The sequence below is a fragment of the Stenella coeruleoalba genome, assembly GCF_951394435.1.
Source record: "Stenella coeruleoalba genome assembly, chromosome: 13".
Lineage (NCBI taxonomy): Eukaryota > Metazoa > Chordata > Mammalia > Artiodactyla > Delphinidae > Stenella > Stenella coeruleoalba.
Genome location: NC_137159.1, coordinates 14,963,681 through 14,985,569, shown reverse-complemented (window position 1 = coordinate 14,985,569; position 21,889 = coordinate 14,963,681). Strand labels below are relative to the sequence as shown.

Sequence of the window (21,889 nt, the reverse complement as noted above, 5' to 3'; positions counted from 1 at the left end):
TGTACTCTCAGCTGTGATTTACTGCAGCAAAAGCAAAATCAGCAAAGGGAGGAAGTGCATGGACAACATCCATAGGAAACCAGGTGCGGGCTTCCAGGAGTCCTCTCCCAGTAGAGTCACACGGGACGCGCTTAATTCCAACAGCATCGAATTGCGTAACACGTGGAATGTTACCAACCAGGGGGCTCATCAGAGATTCAGTACCCGAGGTTTTTACTGGGGGCTGGTCACGCAGCACCATCTGTCTAGCACGTACCAAAATTCCAGAATCAGAGCGAAGGCAGGTGTTCAGCATAAACCGTATGGTTTGCACAGTTTGGGTACAATAGTCAGCCTGAGGGGATGGTGGGAACCCTCTCAAAATCCAAGTTCCCAGATGCCAGCCTTATAAGCAGGCCTTTCTAAGGATGGCAATCTCAGGCCTGTGTTCACTTTTTTTTTTTAACATCTTTATTGGAGTATAATTGTGTTATACTCCACAATTAACACAATTAACACAATGGTGTGTTAGTTTCTGCTTTATAACAAGGTGAATCAGCTATACATATACATATATCCCCATATCTCCTCCCTCTTGCGTCTCCCTCCCACCCTCCCTATCCCACCCCTCTGGTCACAAAGCACCGAGGTGATCTCCCTGTGCTATGCGGCTGCTTCCCACTAGCTATTTTACATGTGGTAGTGTACATACGTCCATGCCACTCTCTCACTTCGTCCCACCTTACCCTTCCGCCTCCCCGTGTCCTCAAGTCCATTCTCTATGTCAGCGTCTTCATTCCTGTCCTGCCCCTAGGTTCTTCAGATGTGTTCACTCTTTTCTGCACAGCACTTAAAATTTATTTCCTTTTTGGTCTTGAGAGACGGGAGAGCCGAGTCTCACAGAGTTCAGGTGGCCTTCCTAAGTATACACAGCTGGCAGGTGGCCAGGCCAAGACCTGGAATCCAGGTGTCATGGAAGGCCCTGAGAAAAATCCTTGTGGAGCCAGAAGACCTTCTACAGTTCAGTGCTGGCCACTAGAACTTTTTGCAGTGAAGGAAATGTTCTCTATCTGCACTGTCCAGTGTAGCAGCTCTTAAGCAAGAGTGGCTATAGAGCACAGGAAATACGGCTGGTATGACTAAGGAGTTGAATTTCTAATTTTACTTAATTTTCAATTAATTAAAATTTAAATAGCTACACCTGGCTAGTTGCTATAGTACTGGACAGCACAGTTCTCCATCACAATGTAAGGGATTTTTCTTCTCAAGGGAAGCAGATGGATAAATAGACTTTGGCTCTTGTTCTAAGCTAAGGAACGCACTGGTCTATGTGTCCCTCTCAGCCGATGTCCTTGTGTGGGTTCAAGAGCGGAAACTAACATGCAGTATTTGCAGATCCCCTGGGGAAAGCCTCTTTTCATTTGCTTGGGTTTTTGTTGTTAAAGAATAGGAAGGAACTGGCCCCTCCAAAAAGAAAGCATTCAGGTGGATGCTATAGGGAATTTGGAGGCCCTTCCTGGTAAAGCAGCCCTGCTGGACCCAGTCTGCCCCGCTCGGGAGTGGGACCTGCACAGCCCATTCTCAGGCTTCTGTGTTACTACGAGATGGGGTGCGCCCTAAGTCAATGCTGACTTTCTACCTACTTGTACCTTCTCTGTCTGCTTTTGGGTGAAGAGCTTATGAGCAAATAACCAGAAGCCCAGAGAAGGGGAGAAGAGATTTTAAGAACCTATAGAATTGGTTAGATAACTGAGCCTCACTCCTCTTGTGTCCATCCAACCCCAGGGGGTGATGTGGTCCACAGGCAGCACACGGGGCGGGCCTGGTGAAGGCCAAGGAGAGCTGATGCGAGGCTGGAGAACTAGCACAGGGGTTTGTGCACCAGCTTCGGAGTGAATCGACCTCAGTAGGAGTCTTGGTTCCAACACCTTAGGAAAGTTATTTAAGGTCACTGACCCTCAGTTTCCTCCTCTGTAAAATGGGAAGATTATTGTGAACATTAAATGTAAGCATCAGTAATACCAGCTGCTTGCCTCTGGCTGTGACTGTTATCTCCTGCGGGCCAGGTCGGGTTGTAGGTGACGGGAAGCACAGAAGGTGAGAGCCTAGATCGCCACTGACCCAGTACCCACTCCATTCCAGCAATTCCCCTTCTGTTTGATGTCCGTGAACATCACCCGCATCACCATCCAGGCCTTAAGGGAGGGATGTCTCTCCAGGTGAGTCCCCACGCTGGGCACCCTGCCCTCCCCGGCCAGCAGAGCCTGGTTCCCTCCCACCCCCCACCCCCCCGTGCCTCATCCTCCCAGCTCTCCCTCACCTGCTGGTTCTGGGGTACCTGGAGAGATCCCCGTGCACCAGCCTCGCAGCCCATCTCTCCTCCCCAACCCTGACCTCAGCTGTGAAGGCTCCTTGGGGACAGGGCGGGAGGGCCCCCAGGTGTCAGCCTCTGTCCACTGCTGAGCAGGTGACCTCCCTCGTCCTGCAGGGAGTGTAACCGGCAGCAGAAGGTGGTCCCGGTGGTGAACAGCTTCTACGCCGCCACTTTCCTCCGCCTCGCGCACGTCTGGAGGACGCAGCACAAGACCATCTCTGACTCGGGTTTTGTCCTCAGAGGTGTGCTCGCTCTTCTGGGGAGGCCTAGCTCCTGCACTCCTGGCGTCCCCGGGTTCAGGGACCCCAGGGTGGCTGCTGGACTGGTTTGGGGCGCCTTCCTTTCCCCCCGCCCCCCATTCACAGCTTCTCAAGTTCCAGCTGCCCCGGGCCTCCAATCCCACCCTCAAGAGCCTGCCACTCTCCTTCCTCTGCCGCCACTCTTCTCCCTTCCTGGCCCTGTACATCCGGTGACTATATTTTCTGAATCAAAAGCTGGGCCCAACAGTTGGACTGGCTATTCAAAGTTGAGACTGTCCTGGACAGGGTAGAGTGTGTGGTCCCTGTGGCCGAATCTGGTTCCTGGGTCTCCCTCTCTGGTGAGCTCTCCATCTTAGACGACTCCTTCACCCTCCTCTCCAGAGCCTCTGGGTTGTGCATTCCACAGCCCCCACAAGCCTTCTGCTCCCCAATCCTCTCTGTTCCAGACTTGGAGGTGTTGGCCAAGAAGAGCCCCAGACGGCTGCTCAAGACCCTGGAGATCTACTTGGCTGGAGTGTCAAAGGGACAGGCCTCCCTGTTGGGGGCGCGGAAGTGTGCTGGGCCACAAGCCCCTCCCTCCAAGGATCTCACTTTCACAGGAGTGTGTGACCTGCCACCACACTCCTCTGAAGGCACATGGCTGATCTGACCAACCCCAGTGAGCGGCCACCGGATCAAAAGCCTTGAAGGGGCTTTCGGAGGGTGTACCCTGGCGCCGTTCTGCCCCTTGCGGTCCTAGCAGAAGGGATGTAGGAAGCCTGTTTGGGGAGCCAAGGACCCTCACCTGCATGAGACATTAGGGGCTGTTAAATTTGACCCACTCCCCGCAGACCTGCCTCCAGAGCAAGGAACACTTTGCCACAATCTTAGTTGGGCTACAGCTTCCAGAGTTGGGTTCCAGGTCATTTCAGTGATGGATCATGAGGTGGGAGACCCCGTCTGGGTGTTCCACACAGCCCTACATCAAAGGTATTCCCGAGGAGAGGTGCCGGAATTCTGACTCCTGGCAGCGGGGCGTTCAGGCCTCGGGTCCACGGGACAGGGACCAGACGTGGGCTGAGTAGTTAGAATGTGAAGGGAGATGGTAGCGGTGGCAGCAGCTGACAGGGGGCAGCATGAACCAGAGAGTGCACACGGGCCTGCCTTCCTCTCCATCCCCTGAGGTCTCTGGCCTTGCACTTATCCCACCCTCACCTCTCCCCATCCCTCCTCCCCACTGCTTGTGACACAGAGCCAGGCACTGGGCTAGGTGTCTGCTGCCGCCCATCCTAACCGCCCACCAGCTGGGCTACCCCCGTGGAGGCTGTGCAGGTCCCATCAGGGATGGTTCTCTGGCCTGGGCGAAGGAAGGAGGAAATTCACATACCAGCAGTTTTTAAATAAAAGAATTCTTCTGGGTTAAGAGTCTCAAGTGTTTTCCTTCCAGACAAGCTTTGTGCCTTCCTGTGGCCCTGTTATCCCAGGGTCCCCTTTAGAGCCAGGCACTCGGCCGGGTGACGTCCTGGTTGTCTCTGGTGCTGGTCACGGGCCCAGGAGAGGCTGCTGTGCCCTGGCCACACTCCCGCCAAGTTCATACACTGTCCAGCCTCACCCTGCTGCACTTACAGACCCGGAGTCTCTGCACGCTCTAACCAGTGGGCAAGGCGGCCCTGGCTCTTGTTAAAGTTGGCTGGTGTTTGTCCTATATTTGCTTCTGGGGAAGCTAGCTGTTGTCGCTTCACTCACAAAAGGGCCTCCAGGGCTTTGGCGCTGGGGAACAGGGGGCAGGTGAGAGCCCCACTGGGCTGCTCTCCCGTCCTCTGACCTCCCTCAAGTGGAGTCACGGAAGACAACTGTCCAGCCCCGCAGGCCTCTCCAAGTCCGCCCCACGCAGGGGGAGGCCCATCGCAGAGATGGAGACGACAGATGGCCACCCAAGTATGCAAGGGGCTCCTGTCAGCAGGAGGCCTCAGGGGCGGGGCTGGTAGTGGACCCTGCTGCTTGCCTTGTGCCGTCTTTGACCTAAACTAATCCTCTACCTCCTTCGTCCTGACGAGGCGCTTAGCTGACCAGCAGAGATGGCAGCAAGATTACTGGGCCTGGTGGGGTTAGAACGCAGCCCAGACTCCACTTCAGAATGTCAAGTTCAACGGTTCCTTTCCTGCAGATTCCTTTCCCTCGCTCAGACCTTGAGGCCAGCTCAGCAGACCTCGACCGTGAGTGCTCAGCCCACAGCACAGTCGGGACCAGCATTCGTGGGCCTCTAGCTGGAGGGGAGGCCAATGGCCTCTGCAGAAGCCTGTCCCACATCACTCTTGGTGGGATGCTCTCCGGACAACTTCGGACCTGGGAACATTCGCAATAACAGTCCAGGGATTAAGTTGCAGTTCAGTTGATGGATTGGCTGGGGGGGACGTCTAAATGCTCCGAAAGTAGATGCAAAAATCTTAATCTATGCATTTTTCTTGGGAAAGGCCTTCCAAGGCCTTTCATGAGAGACTTAAAATGCTTCACAGCCCTAAAAAGGTCAGAACCATGGATTTGGTACAACCCTTACTCTTTCCCCTTTTAAAAGTCATCCCTGGAACACGCTCTTTGCAGAGGCTGTCCAGTGGACTCCCGGGATATCTCTGTGTGGAGAAAACAGCAGGGGGATGCACGGGGAGCTGATTTCTCTATGCTTCTCAGCACAAAAATCGCTGAGATGAACTTGATCAGAATTTCTGTTTGGGACGGAAGATCCAGCATGTCAGAGCTCAGAAGCCATTTAGCCTGGAGGGCCCGGGGTGAGAGTGGGTCAGGACGGCTGCAACCCTGCCAGGCCTCGTGGACTCCGGTCCTTCTGGTCTGGGCTTACGCAGCTCCCGCCTTGCTCATACCACGCCCCCCACCCCGGCCAGGTCATGTCCCCCAGGGTGGGACTGCTTTGGGGCTACTCCATTCTCTGCCTATTTAGCTACCTAGCCTCTCTGCTTTTCCAGCCACTACCCCGTTACACAGGAGAATGAACTAGGACCCAGAGGAGGAAAAGCAACTTGCCCAGGCTCTAACAGAGGCAGGTGAGAACCAGACCCCGTGACCCTCGGACACTAGTCGGGTGCTTTTCCCACGGCCCCACGTGGCCCTGAGCTCATCAGCCGAATGCCCGACGCAACGACGTGACAAGCCAGCCTCCCGCACAGAGGTGCAGAGCTGGGCTCTTGCTTGGTGAGCACACATCCTTTGGAAGCTGCCTTGCAGCGGATTATTGGGGCCCCCGAGGAAATACTGGCTTGAATGGAGATGAATCCCATAGCCGCCGCCACAACCTTCTCCCCGTCGGGAATGTGAGACTGAACCGAACCTCGGGCGGAAAGTGATCCTGAGCCCTGGCCCTGTGCCACCTCCCTATTGGGTTCACAGCAGTGCCTGCCAGGCCCACTGGGACTCCTGGCCCCTCTGCCTCGTCACGCAAAGCCAGCTCTGGCCTCTCACGGGTGGTGGAATTGTCCCCTGGGCCCTACTCCGCCCAGCATGACTAGGTGGAGCGGGAAGAATTAGCCCAAGGCAGGCAGTGCAGGCAGAGGGCACTGGTCTCCTTTATTGATCATCCGCGGGGGCACCTCGGCACTGACCAGGAAGCTGGAGGAGAAGCAAGCGGGCAGCAGGTGGGGGCAGGGAGACGCCCGCCCTCATTTCCAGTCCTTGAAGAATTGCTTGAAGATGGGACTCTCGCGGCCCTGAGGCAGGATCTCCACCTGTGGGATCAGCAGGGGAGGAGTCGGGCTCACAAGGTTGCCACCTCTGCCTCTGCCGGGGAGGGCCGGAGCCAGGGAGGAGGGTGATGGGCACCAGGCCCAAGTCCATATGCCATCCAGGCCAGGGAAGCTTCCCCAGATAAGCCAGGAGACGAGAAAGATTACAGGGACGCGGGCTGAGAAAACAGATTGCTTCGAGGACTCAGGTGCGGTTTCACAGAGGCACCAATTATACATGAGCCTTATCAGGTCCCATCAGGTTGACCTGTGGTGTCGCCGTGCTGGGATGAGCAGGGGCAGAACCAGCTAGGGACCTCGGCCCAGAGGAGATGCACAAGCCCCAGAGGTGCACCTGACTTGCTGGGCTCCCAGGGGAGCATTGCCCAAACACCCTCTTAGAAAATATCATGTATGTAAAGCTTGGAAGGATTGAGAAGGGCTTTCCCACTGGGTGGGTCTGGGAGGGAGGCCTGACTGCTTCTGACTGTGCCCCAGGCTTTCCCGCCCTTCTTGTCCAGTCTGAGAGGCAGGAGGCCAGGGAAGAGCCGCAGGAGGAGGGCGTTGGGGGGAAGGGAGGCTCCTCACCTGAGTGTTTGGGGCATACCGCATGCGGGCGATGAAGTCCTCAGCCACTTGCAGGGCCGCCTGCCGTTCCTTCTCGTTAGCTTTGCGCCCTGGATCGTAGGGAGGAGACCTTTTTTTATTTCTTGGCCGCTCCGCAAGGCTTGCAGGATCTTAAGTTCCCCGGCCAGGGATCGAACTAGGGCCCCCAGCAGTGAAAGCCCAGAATCCTAACCACGGGACCACCAGTGAATTCCCAGGAGGAGATTTTGTAAAAGAGAAGGTACCCTCTCTAGCCCACACCCCACTTCTCTCAAGGAGACTTAAGGGGGTTCAGAGAATAGCTGGCTCCTTTTAAAATAAATGGACCAGGAGGCACTAAGAACATTCAGGGGGCTCTTTGGAGGGGGGAGGTTAGCCCCTCCCAACCTGGCAGCTCCAGATGAAAACTGCCCTCTGCCCGCTCCAATCATCAAAGCCTTCTGCTAGGGCCAGGGCCCTAGGGATATTCAGGGAGAACTAATGTTTCCCGGGCATCAGACTCTCAGGCCCCTCTCTCCCACTCCAGGGCCCCTCGCCTTTTGAGTCTGTCAACTGCACTGTTATCAACTGTTGTTTTGCAAAATGCAACTGGACAAAAAAAAGGATGTGATTGACTGTAATCTTACTCCCACAAAGCCAGATGCCAACATCGGCCTAATAGTTATGCCAACTAAGAGCCGATAAAAAGGGAGAGCAGCGTCCTCCCTTCCTGCCTGCAGGCAGTCCCTTTAACCAAACTGCGCTCCAGCTGGAGGTGCTTTTCCAAAGAGACAATGTTGTGAACTGTGGCTGGCTCTCCAGCCAGGCTATGAAAATCTAGTTAGCGACAACGTGTCTGAAATTAATGTGCTGTATCCTTCCTTTGTGATTACGAAATACTTCTCTTCCTTGCTCCCAAGTTTCCTGTTTCTCCACTGGTTTCTTGGTTCTTTTTTTTTTTTTTTAAATATGCATTTGTTTGGCTGGATATCTTCGTTGCTGCGTGCGGGCTCTGTAGTTGCGCGTGCAGGATCTAGTTCCCTGCCCAAGGAGCGAACCTGGGTCCCCTGCATTGGGAGCGCGGAGCCTTAGCCACCGGACCACCAGGGAAGTCCCGGTGTCTTGGTTCTTTGCTTGGGGTTAAGTACACTTCCGTGGGCATCTGGGAGCACCACGCCCACCCCATTGGGTCTGTGGGAAGGTACCCAGAGGCAGGAAGGAAAAGTCAGCCCCAGAAGCACAATGCTCCCCCACCCGACCGCCTTACTTCTTAGAAAGCTGCCCTACTGCCTGCCACTCCTGGCCCTTCCCTGAGGCAAGAGTGTTCCTGCCTTGTAGCTGCGAAGTTAGAACACCTAACGTTTCTCCATCCTCCTGGCTGGGAACTTCTCTTGGCCTTGGTTGACCCCACAAATATTTCTTGAGCACATGCTATCTCGTCAGGACACTCGAGACCATATGGTTCCTGCTTTCAAGAGCTTTATAATGTGGGCAGGGAGGTGAGACACGTTCAAGAAAAAAGACAAGCACAGAGAAGTGAGGAGGCTCCCGGTACCGCTCAGAGACTCAGAGGTTTGTTACATTTTCAGAGTTGGATCTAGCAAACAGGCTTCCACACGACAGTATTTCATTCCCAGCCAACCCAATCTCTTGGAAAAACAAGTTCTACCAGTTCTCTACCCACTGCAAAAGGTGGGATTTCATATCTAAAATCGATCTCTCACACCCCAAGGCAGAATGGCAGAATCAGAGGTCCTAGCAGCCAAAGGCCTAGGAGAACTCTGTGACAGTGGCCCTCAACACGCAGTCCCTGGACCAGCAGCAAGGCCTGGGAGCTGGTTAGATGTGCGAATTCTCAGGCTCTGGTACAGACCTCGTGCATCAGAATCTCAGGGGTGGCTTCCAGCTATGGGTGTTAACAGGCCCTCGGGTGATTCGGAGGCAGGCTAAAAGTGCAGAACGCTTGCCTGGGCTGGGCGCAGGAAACCCTGAGAAAACCCACAGCCGTGGAGGCTCCCTGAGTCAGCCGTCTCTGGGTCGGCTGAGCCCTCCCGCGGGAAGCCTTGCCCGGTCAGCGGCTGCAGGGGTCTCAGGCTGGGGTGCAGAAGCCACACGTACCCTTCCAGATGTAGATCTTGCTGCAGAGCCCGTTGTCCAGCACAAAGCAGTCGTCGGGTATCAGCATCTCGAGGGCAAAGGGGCTGGAGTCGGCCACCTTGGTCAGGCTCATCTGTCCAGTGGCATCAGAGACCTGGGGGAGGATGGGCAGTGCCGTGTCACCTCCTCCCCGCTGCGGCTCCACCCACCGCCCCAGGCCACGCAGCAGACCGGAGGTGGAGGAAACACGACAGGCAAATCCTGGGCGACCCCCAGCCCTACTTCAGGCGCAACCATCGCCTCACAGTGCCCCAGAATTCATGGAAATTAAGTAGACTCCCAATTACGAGCGAAGGTAAAGAATCCCACAAAGTAAAGCTCAGCGTGGGCTTGTTTCAAACCTCCTTCTCCAAGAACGGGCCGGAAGCGAAGTGGCATTCATCTCCTCCAGCATCCGTTCACTTCCCATCCTACCCTCGCTCCAAGCCCTGGGCAAACCACCCTGGTGCCTGGCCCAGCCTCCCACTGCTTTCTCCCCTCCTTTCAGCCCCACAAGCGCCAGGCTCGTACCCCGCCTGGTCCTAGGGCAGGCCCGGGGCGCCCACCTTATACAGAGCCGCAGCCTGGGCGTTTGTCTGGTCAGCTGTGAGGTCTTCCTCAGGGTTGCCCTCCTTCAGAGCGGGCTTGGGGCCCAGGACCTGCAGGGGTCAGGGCAGGCCACGTTTCCAGGGATTCCTGGGCACTCAGCCTGGACCTTCCCAACCCATCACAGCCAGGGCCACCGCCCCAGTGGGACAAACTCTTTCTGCACAAGGGCGCCGGGCAGAGGTGGGGAGGGCTAGGTCCTCCTGCCCGGCCACCAGTCCCTCCGTCCCGAGGGGTACTTGACTCTGAATCCCACCAAGGCACCTGATGAGTTAGCTAAGGCCTGAGCAGCACCGCAGATGCCCTCACAGCCCTCCACCCATCACCCTCGTGCCCCCAGCTGATCATTGCCCCTCTCGGCGGCTTCCAAGCAGAGCTACCCTCCCCACATCTCTCAACCTGGATCATGTCGACAGGCTCCTCTCCATCGGTGACAATCTCCACCTGGGCCTTGCCCTGCCGCTCGCTGTCCCGAATGGCCAGCGCCAGGTCCCGCGCCTTGTTACGCTCCAGGATGTTGGACTTTGCACCACACCAGGTGAAGATGTTCTGGAGGGAAGTGGGAGGCGCGGGTTAGAGCCAACTGCCTGCATCCTGCCCTTCACAGGGTCCGCAGAACTGCCCTCTGAGGCAAGACGATCGAAGACAATCAAGAAGGCAGAGCGGGGGCTTCCCTGGTGGCGCAGTGGTTGAGAGTCCGCCTGCCGATGCGGGGGACACGGGTTCGTGCCCCGGTCCGGGAAGATCCCACATGCCGCGGAGCGGCTGGGCCCGTGAGCCATGGCCGCTGGGCCTGCGCGTCCGGAGCCTGTGCTCCGCAACGGGAGAGGCCACAACGGTGAGAGATCCACGTACCACAAAAAAAAAAAAAAAGGAAGGCAGAGGGGAACCAAGGCCTCTCTGGGCACGGGAATGACAGTCTTTGGCAAGAGCGATTCTCTGCCCCGCATCTTTCTCCACATTACTTGGGTCATATGTTGAAACATCTTTATCTTGTTTATAATCTATCTTCCCTGACTAGAAAGTAAGCCTCCTTAGGGCATGAGTGTTTTGTTTTGTTTGGCTTGGCCCACTGCTGTATGCCCAGTGCCAAAACAGAAATGGGCACATCTTTAGGCCTACAATAAACACTTATTGAATGAATGAATGGGTGAATGACATCCCTGGGCCCAGTATCTCACACACCTCTGCACCCCCGCCAGGCACGGCCCTCATCACCCCTCCTGAGCGGGTCCCCTGCCTCTATATCTCACTGCTTCCAGTCCTCCTTCCAAAGAGCATCTGGGTTGCTCTTCCTGTCCCAAATCTTTAGCACGACAGATGCGGTCCAGACCCTCAGAGAATCAATCTCCTCCCGCCCTGGATCTCAGCTCCTTAGCAATTTCCACTCCCGCCGCTCCTGTTCCCACCCTGGGTCCCGGTCAGGCTACATCCTTCCCTGCTGTCCACATGCATGTCTGCACCCTTATCTGTCTCAGTGCCTCGGCTTACCCATCATCTTCGCCTGGAAGGGCATTTCCCCTCCGTGAGGGTCCAGTCAAATGGCGCCTCCCTGGGACAACGGCTTGGGCTAGAAGGCCTCTCCCTGCCCCCAGCTCCCCCAGCACAGGCCACTGCCCCTAAGAGGGCCCTCATCATCTCCTGCCATGGGTTACAGCCAGTGACAGGCCCGTCTTGGCTGCCTGCCCTGGGTGAGCAATTTGTGGTCCCCGTGCTGGCTCAGAGCAGACACATAGATTCACGGAGGGAAGGGATGAGCGAAGTGATTAACGCATGGGCTGGGAGGCGGCTTAACTCGGAGCTACAAAGGCTCCAGGAGTAGGAGAGAGTAGGCTCCAGTGTTAGAGGCGATGGCCAGACAGCAGAGGGAGGTTTCTGTCCTAAGAAATACAGGGATGTCTTGTAATGGCTGCAGTGACCCCACTTGGAATGGGCTTATAGCTTCTCAGCCCCTCTCCCTTTGCCCTGGCCTCCTGGTCCCTGACCTTTTAAAACACAATGCTGGGGCTTCCCTGGTGGCACAGTGGTTGAGAATCTGCCTGCCAATACAGGGAACACGGGTTCAAGCCCTGGTCTGGGAGGATCCCACATGCAGTGCAGCAGCTAGGCCCGTGAGCCACAACTACTGAGCCTGCATGTCTGGAGCCTGTGCTCCACAACAAGAGAGGCCATGACAGTGAGAGGCCCGTGCACGGCGATGAAGAATGGCCCTCACTCGCCGCAACTAGAGAAAGCCCTCGCACAGAAACGAAGACCCAACACAGCCATAAATAAATAAATAAATAAATTTAAATCATATGGGCTTCTAAGAAGACCTCTGCCTAAAAAAAAAAAACCCCACAATGCCAGGGAGTTCCCTGGGGGTCCAGTGGTTAAGACTCAGCGCTTTCACTGCTGTGGCCCCAGGTTCAATCCTGGTTGGGGAACTAAGATCCCAGAAGCCTCAAGACACGGCCAAAACACACACACGCGCACACACACACACACACACACATACACACACACTGCCAACACAGGTGGGTGCTCAGTCAACCCTGCCTACCCACCTGGCCCAGGTCCAGGATGAAGCAGTCCCCTGTGTTGAAGCTGTCCCAGCTCAGTGCCCGCTCAGTGGCACGGATGTTCTTCTTGCCCTTCACCTGGTAGAGTTTCCTGATGGCAGCTGGGGTGGCCCCTGGTGACGTCTTGTGAAATGCTGACTCTACGCCGCCTTCCTGCAGCCCAGATGGCCAGCCTGAATGGAGGCCCGAGCACTCCACACCCCATCCCACTGGGAGGCAGGCAGAAAGGTGGGGAGGACCCAGCCCCGTGTGGGTCTGGGACTTTTGCAGGGTAAGGGCCAGCTGGAAGGGGTCCCGACTCTGAGAGCAGCCGCAGGTTGGGGTACGGGAGGTGGGCTCTAACCTGGTACTTAAGGCCACGTGGGAAGTAGCTCATGAAGAGGTCGGACTCATTGCCCTGTACCTCTCGGTGCTGCACAGGCCGCTCCCCAAGCAGGGTGTTGAGGTGCACGGCCAGCACGGCGCAGGCCCCCTGCTCATCCCGGGACGACTGCTGGCCTGGGGCGAGTGGGAGGTGGCAGGGCACAGCCCGTGAGACCCTTGCCAGTCCCAACCCCTGCCCGGGCCAGTCCCCCCACCAGTCCCCCCAGCCCTCTCTTACTTACCTATCCACAGGTGCAGGTGGGAGAGCTCTTCCGGGCCATTGTGCAGCACTAGGTAGGAGTCTCCCGAGAAGAAGATGCCCTGGTTCTCAGGGGCCACGGGAACCGGCTTCAGCTTCTCCACCCGCCATACGTGCAGGCCGGGATCCTGCACCGAGGCTGGGAACGGAGAGCCACTGCGGGAGGGGGGAGGGTTGGTGGTGGCCGAGGCCCACAAGTGGTGGAGGAGACGAGCAGAGAGACCTGGGCAGGCCTGGGGACTGCGGTGTGGGGGTGAGGAGGGGCAGCCCTCGGAAGAGAAGAGGGGAGGGGTGAAGGGAACGGGGTGCATAGCCTACCTCTGGGGGATGGGTGAGTACATGCTGTCTCCGGATCTGGAAAGACAGAAGAAGCCATTATTATTACAAATGTCAAGACAACCAGCCTTTCTTTTTTTTTTTTTGCGGTACACGGGCCTCTCACTGTTGTGGCCTCTCCCGTTGGCAGAGCACAGGTTCCGGATGCGCAGGCTCAGCGGCCATGGCTCACGGGCCCAGCTGCTCTGCAGCATGTGGGATCTTCCCGGACCGGGGCACGAACCCGTGTCCCCTGCATCGGCAGGCGGACTCTCAACCACTGCGCCACCAGGGAAGCCCCATGACAACCAGCCTTCACACTGGTCTGGGGAGGTCCTTCCGGGTGGCCAAGTGCTTTCATACTCAACTAATTCGTCTCCAACAGCTCAAGAGGAGATTATCCCTGGCTCCATTATGCGGGCAAAGAAACTCAGGCTCAGAGAGTCTAAGTCCCAAATCACGCAGTGACTAGTAAAAAGCACTAGGAGTCTCTGGCCCTGGGCCAGTGTCTTCCCCTTGCTGTGACCTCTCCTGCTTCCAGACTCCTAACTCTGGGCATTGCATGAGGCTGGGATACATCTCTCTAAGCAATAACTGCTTATATTTGAAAAGTCTAAAGTCAATGACTTAAAATCAATAAACCAAAAACCAAAACAACAGAGAAAATCAGTGAAGCTGGTTTTTGGACAAATCAATAAAATTGATGACCCTTTAGACAAACTGATTAAGAAAAGATGCAAATTTCCAATACAGAAACAAAAGAGATGACCATCTAATATCTATTAAAGAAATTGAAATTGTACTTAAAAACTCCCCCGCCTCCAAACAATTCCAAGTCCAGATAAATTCTACCAAAAACTTAAGGAAGGCATAATACCAATTCTACACAAACTCTTCTAGAAAACAAGAGAGCACTTCCCAACTCATCCCATGCTGCCACCATTTTCCTGATATAACAAAACCAGATAAATATATTATAGAAAAGAAAATTAGACCAAGATCCCTCATGAACACAGGAAAAAAATATTAACAAAATTTTAGCATATGGAGTTCAGAAATATATAAAAAGATAAAACATCATGACTAAACAGGGTTTACTCCAGGAATGCAAAGTTGGTTTAACATCTGAAAATCAATGTAATCCACCCTATTATCAAGCCATATGAACAAACATAAAATCATCTCAGTAGATACAGAAAAATTATTTAGAAAAATTCTATATCCATTTTTGATTAAAAAAAAAAAAGCTTTTAGCAAACTAGGAATAGAAGGGAACTTCCTTAACCTGATAAAAGGCATCTACCAAAAGCAAACAAAAATATCTCAGAAAAACCAAAAAAGCTACAGCTATCATTAGACTTAGTGCCTTCTCTAATACTAAACTCCCTCCCTAGGGAATTTCCACCCCCGCCCCCCGTTCCCAGGCATCAGCTATCACTTCTTTTTTTTTTTTTTTGATTAATTCGTACTGGCATATAGTTGCTTTACAATGTTGTGTTAGTAACTACTGTACAGCAAAGTGAAATCAGCTATTCGAATACACATATCCCCTCTTTCTTGGATTTCCTTCCCATTTACGTTACCACAGAGCATTGAGCAGGGTTCCCTGTGCTCTACAGTAGGTTCTCATTAGTTATTTTATACATAGTATCAATAGTGTATATAAGTCCATCTCCCAATTCATCTCACCCCCCCTTCCCCCTCGGTGTCCCTACGTTTGTTCTCTACGTCTGTGTCTCAGGTATCACTTCTGTATGCCCAGCTCCCCTCAAATGCCAGGATGATGAATATCATCTTTATTCTGTAGGTCAGTAAGAGCAACCTTTTTTAGACAGAAGTTATTCAGGGAAAAAACAAAGTGCTAAAGGCAAGCATTTTAAAAAAATACTATCTTTTAAAAAATTTCACAGGTGTAGTAGCCATAGCTTCACTCACTCTCTTTCCTACGTTCCCATGACTAGAGGGTTTCTTTCTTTGGCTGCAAATGCAGAGCCCACACCAGCAAGCACTGCCACTCAGTTCATGCTGTGCCGCTAACAGGGAGCCCCAGTGGTGCAAGGGAAGGACCTGGGGAACTTCAGGGTTAAAAGGCACCATTAGGAGACTCTTGGGGGTTGGGGAAGCAGGAAGGGCAAAGGGCGATCTTTGGGGGATGGACGGGAGAGCAGAGGATGTTGAGTCTGAGTAGGAAACAGAGGGGGAAACAGGAGCAGTGGCCATGGGTGTAAAATACCAGGTGAAACTGACTTTCCTTTTCCTTCCTAACTTAAAACATAGCTGAAGGCATTTTTTGGAACCACACTTCCCCAAGGTAGAGGGGAGGCAGCGAGGCGGAGGCTTGGAGGAGGGAAACTTTAATGGTTCTCCATCCCACATAGGGTCACATGCTGTGCCCACATCCCCTGTAACGGACAGCTCAGCCTGCGACTCAGGCCTGAAGTGGTGACGTGGCCACCCCCAAGACCAAGCCAGTGAGGAGAGCTCGTGGACAGAGATGGCGTGAACAAGTGGGCCAACTGTCAGCTGTCTACCGTTTTTTTTTTTTTTTGCCGTGTCACACGGCATGCAGGATCTTAGTTCCCCATCCACCGATCGAACCGCGCCCCTGCAGTGGAAGCGTGGCGTCCTAACCACTGGACTGCCAGAGGATTCCCATATTTTTTTGTTCTGTGTCCCGACCTGAGAGCTCAGGCCATAACTCAAAAGCAGGCAGCCCACTTGCGGGGCTACAGGCCTCCAAGAACCAGTGCAGTGTTTAGGTGAGAGGGGTTGGCGGCCTGGCCCTCATCACTTTGGCTCTCCAGCCCGGCCGCTGGTTAGAATTACCTTGGGATCTTATAAAAACATCGAGGCCCAAGCCTGAAGATTTTGATTCCACGGGTCTGGAGTGAGGATGGGCATCTGCATTTTGAACTATGTTCTAGGTGGTTCTTATGCTGCCAGTTAACTGTCCAGACCAGCATCTCACACCTGCCTGCATATCAGAGTCATCTGGGGGCTTTAAAAAAATCCCAACGCCAAGGCCAGTTAAAACCAGACTCTCGGGGCTTCCCTGGTGGCGCAGTGGTTAAGAATCCGCCTGCCAATGCAGGGGACACGGGTTCGAGTCCTGGTCCGGGAAGATCCCACAGGCCGTGGAGCAACTAAGCCTGTGCGCCACAACTACTGAGACCGCGTGCCTCAACTACTGAAGCCCGCGTACCTAGAGCCCGTGCTCCGCAACAAGAGAAGCCACCGCAGTGAGAAGCCCGTGCACCGCAACAAAGAGCGGCCCCCGCTCGCCGCAACTAGAGAAAAGCCCGCGCGCAGCAACGAAGACCCAACGCAGCCAAAAATAAATAATAAAATTGATTCTTTAAAAATAAAAACCAGACCCTCCAGGGTGGAGCCCGGATGTCAGTGTTGGAGAAGTTCCAGATGACTGTAAAGATGCCCACCAGCCTTCTGCTCACAGCTCTGCCCCGCAAGCGCCCACTGCCATCGGCCTGTCACTCCTCTCCCTCCAGCTCCTCTGCCCAAGCCCACAGCTCCTCAGCTTCCTCAGTGTGAAGCTCCACCTCACATCCATCCAAGCCCCACCACCCCTCTGGGCCCATTGCAAGCCGCAGCCATCTGAGGAGGCTTCTAGGACACTGGGTGGCCTCGGCCTTCTCTGGGAGTTCTCCCAGCCCTCTCACCTAGGAGCACACCCTTCATTTCCTGCTTACTGGCTGTCTTGGAGCATGACCTGACCGCTCAACCAGAGCAGGGGACATGCCCGGTACTCCTGCATTCCTTAAGCAGCCCACAACAGGGTCTATTCAATTCCATTCAGGGTCTATATTGGGAGCTTGGCACTGGGCAAAATGAGGGCGGAAGGGCACAGAAATAAAGAACAGCCCATGCGAGTCTCAAGGTCTAGCTGATGGGGGTGGAGAAGCAGGAAGCCATCACATGCAAGGGACCGCAGCCAACCTACCCTACGTGGGGAATGTCACAGAATCACAGATGCTGGCATTAGAAGGAGGCTTAGTACCTAGTTAATCCTCTTCCACATCTGCCTCCCAACCCCTCCATCCCTCACCATCCTCTTCTCCACCACTTCCAGTGATGGGGAACTCACCACCTCAAAAGGCAGCTGCTTCTGTCCCTCTTACGTTAAAGCCTTTACGTTTTCCCACTCTGCCACAGTGTGCTGGGTTATGGGCCTGGCCATCTCCCCAACTAGACTACAAAGGCCTTTTGAGGAGGAGGCATATTTTGCCCTTTTGGATCGAGCTGGAACCTTACACTGTGCCTGGAACCCTGCAGGCGCTCAGAGAATGTATTTGATTAACTGGACTTTCTCCAGTTATTAGACCAGATGGAGGCTAAGAGGTAGCACAGGAGGGCTTCCCTGGTGGTGCAGTGGTTAAGAATCCACCTGCCAGCACAGGGGACACGGGTTCGAGCCCTGGCCCAGGAAGATCCCACACGCCGTGGAGCCGCTAAGCCAGTGCACCACAACTACTGAGCCTGAGCTCTAGAGCCTGCGAGCCACAACTACTGAGCCCACATGCCACAACTTCTGAAGCCTGCGCGCCTAGAGCCCGTGCTCCGCAACAAGAGAAGCCACCGCAATGAGAAGCCTGCCCACCGCAACGAAGCGTAGCCCTGCTCACCGCAACTAGAGAAAGCCTGTGTGCTGCAACGAGGACCCAATGCAGCCAAGAAAATAATAAATATAAATAAATAAATTAAAAAAAAAAGAGAGATAGCACAGGAAAATCAACAGGCAGGAGCAGCCCTGGAGGCAGAAAGCAGAGGCTAGGGGTAGGGGCAGGATGTTTGCCCTGCTGGCTGTCCCAAGGTCCTGACTCAGGAAGGAGCCGGGCTTTGAGGACACACTGTGAAGTGGGGGGGTCAGTTATGCAGACCTTTGCGGCAGTGCTTGCCAGCTGTCAGAATGACAGGTCCTCCCCGCTATCTGTGCCTTCCTCAGATCTCGAGTCCACTGATTCCCAACAGGTCCCTTCACCGCACAGTCCCGGTTTGCCCTTAGGTGTGAAATGCAACAACCCCTACCCTTCTCCCCTAGAAAGAGGAAGGGGTGAGTGTCAGCACTTGAAATGACACCAGCTCCTCCCAGCCTGGAACCTGGACATCTGCAGGAGCTGCTGGGTCCAGAGGCCTTGCCTGGAAGCTCTTCGGCCAGTGTTCTCTCCCTTGACACCAAGCAGGACTCCTACCCTTTCCTGGCTCCACCTTCGCTCCCGCACCCACCCCTACCCTACCCCAGGCAGCTGGCTGGACCGTGGGCTGGGGTCTTCTTGAATTTGCAAAATAATGGACCGTGCCACCAGTGGTTAAGACTTCACGCTTCCACTGCACAGGGCACGGCTTCAATCCTGGTCAGAAAAAAAAAAACGGACCGTGCCACACAGTTTAAATTCAAATGTGAGGCCTGCCCACCCCCACCCCAGCCATTCCAGCCCACCTATCTACCATCACGCCACCATCCTGTCTTAGGAACAAGTATCCTCAAATCTGAATGCACCTCCAGGCTGGCTGAGGACCTTCAGGTGTCCGGTCACTCAGTGCGGTGGCCTCTGTCAGGAGGTTGGGCACCACAAGCCAGGACAAGCCCCGGCCCAGGAGTTCCTTGTCCGTATGCGGAGCCCAATCCACCCGTTGCCCGGGCAGTTGAGGCTCCAGTGACTGGAAAGGACAGCAGGTGGGGTACACCAGTCCTGGACAAAGCGGCTTCCAGAAACGTGAGCCTCTGTTTCTGCCCTCGCCTGCCCACCTAAGAGAGTCCCGGCCAGCCCATCCCCCGCCGAGCCTCCCTCCACTTTCACCTCTGCGCGCAGCTCTTCTTCCTCCCACTTCTGCTTTTCAGGCTCTGCTTCCTTCCAGCCAGCCCCCCCCCACACACACACCACAGCCTCTCCCTTCCCTCTGCTATCTCCTGCTATTCCCACCCATCGACCCCACCCCTGGGCTCCTTCCCCAGCTGGTGCCGAGGGCAGGAAAGGGTAGACTGTGCTGGGCGGGCAGGCAGTCCCTGACGGAGGAGATCGACATAGGGGACTAGCAGGGAGTGCGGCCAGGCTGGCTCCTCAGACACCCCCATAGGGAGGTGGAGGCGACGCCAGCTTGGAGGCCCATCACAGTGGCCTCCACCGGCTGCAAGCCAGGGCTGGCAGCTCTGAGTCTGGGACCTGCGAGGGAAACCACAGGAAAGCCAAGACTGCCTACGTTCCCCGCTCGCCGGCCTGAGGCAGGCACGTCTGCCTGGCCCCAGCCTCTGCTGGGTTAGTCACATTTCCTGGGTAGGGTCACTGGCTCTGAACCACTTTTTCCTCCTTCTCGACTTGCCTTTCTCCTCGCCTGAATGCATACATTTGATTTTTTTTGTTGCCGTTGTTAAAGTTCTGTTCCCGGGGAGTGGCTGAGGCCGGGAAAACACTCTTTGCTGTGTCCCGCATGCTGGATGCCTCTCAAATCTACCCTTGCTCAGCTTCTCACTCACCAGATGTTGACTGTCACACAGTCTCGGCCCAGGGTGCTCTGAGGGACAGCAATAAAAATAAGCCTGGTTCTGGCTCAACCCAGGGGCCATCTTGCCTCCATCACGTCGTAAGGCCCTGGAGCTAGTCTGGTCCAACTCGTTTGTCCGCTTTCCAGAGGAGAATATGGAGGCCCTGAGAGCACAAGTGACTTGCCTGTGATTACACAGGGAGCACGAGACAGAGCCCGGGAAGCTTCCACGCCCTGTGGAATCCGTGCAAGAGGATGCAGCGGAGTCCAGAAATCTGTCCCACCTGTTCTGGACACAGGCCAGGCCTGGCCCAGGGTTGATCAACAGGCTAGTTAGAGACAAGGCTCAGCCTTCAGGGTCAGGCCCCACCCAGGGGGCAGCAGTGGAACCGAATCAATGCATGTGTTAGAACTTCTGGACCAGAACAAGATAAGTTGAATGTCTTCTTCAAAGAACACAAACGCTAGCTGGCACCTGAGTGTCTCCATGGGTCTTGTCCTCACGAGAGCCATTGGTTGGGCAGATAACGTGGCAGAATGGAAAGAGTTGGACAGTTTGGCTACTTACTGGCTCTGCTTCCTCCTGCAAGTGACTTAACTTCCTGGAGCCTCCCTGTGCCCTAACTGTAAAAGGGGCATGAAGACAAAAGTAAAGATTAAATGAAATGGTATAATTAATGAGCAAATTACAGACGCTCAATAAACCTAGATGGATTTCTCTTGCCAACACTGAATTTACCATGGGACCCCAGCACCTCCCGAAGCAATGCCTGAATTCCCTCTCCCTTCACGGTTTAGCAGAGGGAAGGGATGGAAAGTTAAACCCCAGATCATCTCTCCGCGCCCCGCCCTCGCCCTGCCCCACCCCGCCCCAGCGAGGTTCGTCGACTCTGGTCTGCACTGGGGCAAAACCCGGGTGGCTCTAGGGCTCTGGACTCCGCAGGGCACAAGCATGAATGGGAGTCACTGCTCTCACCACACTGGAGCCTCACCTGGCTAAAAAGGTGTCCCCATCACCACGGGGTGGGTACGGGGGGGCGGGGGAGACGTTTGCAAACTAACAGCGAAACAGAAGAGCAGGTCAGTTAAAAGAGTCTAGGACTCTCTAGCGCCTTGGAACTCTAACAATAACTAACGTTATTAATCACATTATCTGGTAACCAGACTCTAAAAGTTGTTTTTTAACAGGCTCATTTTTCCTCCCTCTCCGGTCTCCCCAGCAGGTACGCCCAATTTGTCCCAAATGGAGGAAGATAAAGCATCTCTTTAGCACTGACTCACCCCCTCCCGCCCTTCCTTACGGGAAACGAGGAGACCTGACTAGACACGCGGCTGCGCCCCTAAGAGAAGAAGGGGGAGCCGGGCGCGCAGACGAGGGGGCCCGCGACCAGCTGAGCCCCTCCGACCCCTACAGGGGGAGCCCAGGCGCCGAGTGGTCAGACCCCAAGCGCTACTTGCCTGCCTGCGCCCTGCTGACTTGCTCCGGCCACTGTCTCTGCCGCCCTGCCCTGCCCTGCCCTGCCCTGCCTCCCCTCCCCGCTCCCGCCCCCGACGTGAGCGGCTAAAAGCCGCCCGGAGTGAATCAGAGGGAGGGGCCCGAGCTGGCTGGGGCCGCTGCTGAGCCCGCCCCTCGCAATAGTCGTCTCCCCCTCCCCCCACCACCCCAGCCATGGGGGAGACTCGGCTCTGAAACGAACCTAGAAGTGGGGCGGGTATTCGGGAAACTAACAACAGTACTCTGCAGAAAACTTGGCGAGAGCAAGGCAGCATTCACAACCCACTCAACTGTTAAGATTTTTGGCCTGGATTAAGCTGTAACAGCTACTCTTCCTTAAGTGCTTACTATGTACTCAGTGCTGTAAACGTGACTTCGTTCAGTCTTCACAACTATTTGTCATTATGCCGCTTAATAGATGAAGTCTCCCGGAGGCTCAGAGAGGGTAGGTAACTTGTCCAGGGTCACACTGCTAGTTCAGTAGCAGAACCAGGATTCTAATCTAGGCTGGTCTGGCCTCAAAGCCGGTGCTAGAACTGGAACTCCTCACCCTTCTCGGTTTTTTTTATTATTATTCTTTATTTTTAATTTTTTTTGGCTGCATTGGGTCTTCGTTGCTGCACACCGGCTTTCTCTAGTTGTGGTGAGCAGTAGCTGTGGCGAGCAGGGGCTACTCTTCCTTGCGGTGCACATGCTTCTCACTGCAGTGGCTTCTCTTGTTGCGGAGTACAGGCTCCAGGCGTGC

The 21,889-nt window shown here is 55.0% G+C and overlaps 2 protein-coding genes across 5 annotated transcripts in view; one reads left to right on the top strand and one right to left on the bottom strand.

Annotated features, from left to right (window-relative positions):
* Window positions 1–4,006, top strand: part of ELMOD3 (ELMO domain containing 3) — a 28,572-nt gene extending 24,566 nt beyond the window's left edge. For both annotated transcript variants that reach the window (XM_079941247.1, XM_079941248.1), the window contains exons 11-13: window positions 2,122–2,198; window positions 2,468–2,595; window positions 3,060–4,006. In XM_079941247.1, coding sequence (XP_079797373.1) covers window positions 2,122–2,198; window positions 2,468–2,595; window positions 3,060–3,262 — 408 coding nt within the window. In that variant the 3' untranslated portion in view covers window positions 3,263–4,006. The remainder of the gene's footprint in view (window positions 1–2,121; window positions 2,199–2,467; window positions 2,596–3,059) is intronic.
* Window positions 4,007–6,153: 2,147 nt separating this feature from the next.
* Window positions 6,154–21,162, bottom strand: CAPG (capping actin protein, gelsolin like). 3 transcript variants are annotated; one of them, XM_079941356.1, is made up of 11 exons: window positions 21,104–21,162; window positions 20,218–20,269; window positions 13,155–13,190; window positions 12,820–12,992; window positions 12,558–12,712; window positions 12,200–12,367; window positions 10,053–10,202; window positions 9,614–9,706; window positions 9,030–9,162; window positions 6,915–7,003; window positions 6,154–6,329 (listed from the first exon to the last, which is right to left on the bottom strand). In XM_079941356.1, exons 3-11 carry the CDS (start codon window positions 13,175–13,177, stop codon window positions 6,264–6,266), a joined length of 1,050 nt encoding a protein of 349 aa, XP_079797482.1. In that variant the 5' UTR covers window positions 13,178–13,190; window positions 20,218–20,269; window positions 21,104–21,162; the 3' UTR covers window positions 6,154–6,263. The 3 variants fall into 3 exon arrangements, with proteins under 3 accessions (XP_079797482.1, XP_079797483.1, XP_079797484.1); XM_079941357.1 differs by lacking the exon at window positions 20,218–20,269 and having other exon boundaries at window positions 21,108–21,152; XM_079941358.1 differs by lacking the exons at window positions 20,218–20,269; window positions 21,104–21,162 and adding an exon at window positions 19,642–19,783.
* Window positions 21,163–21,889: the final 727 nt, after the last annotated feature.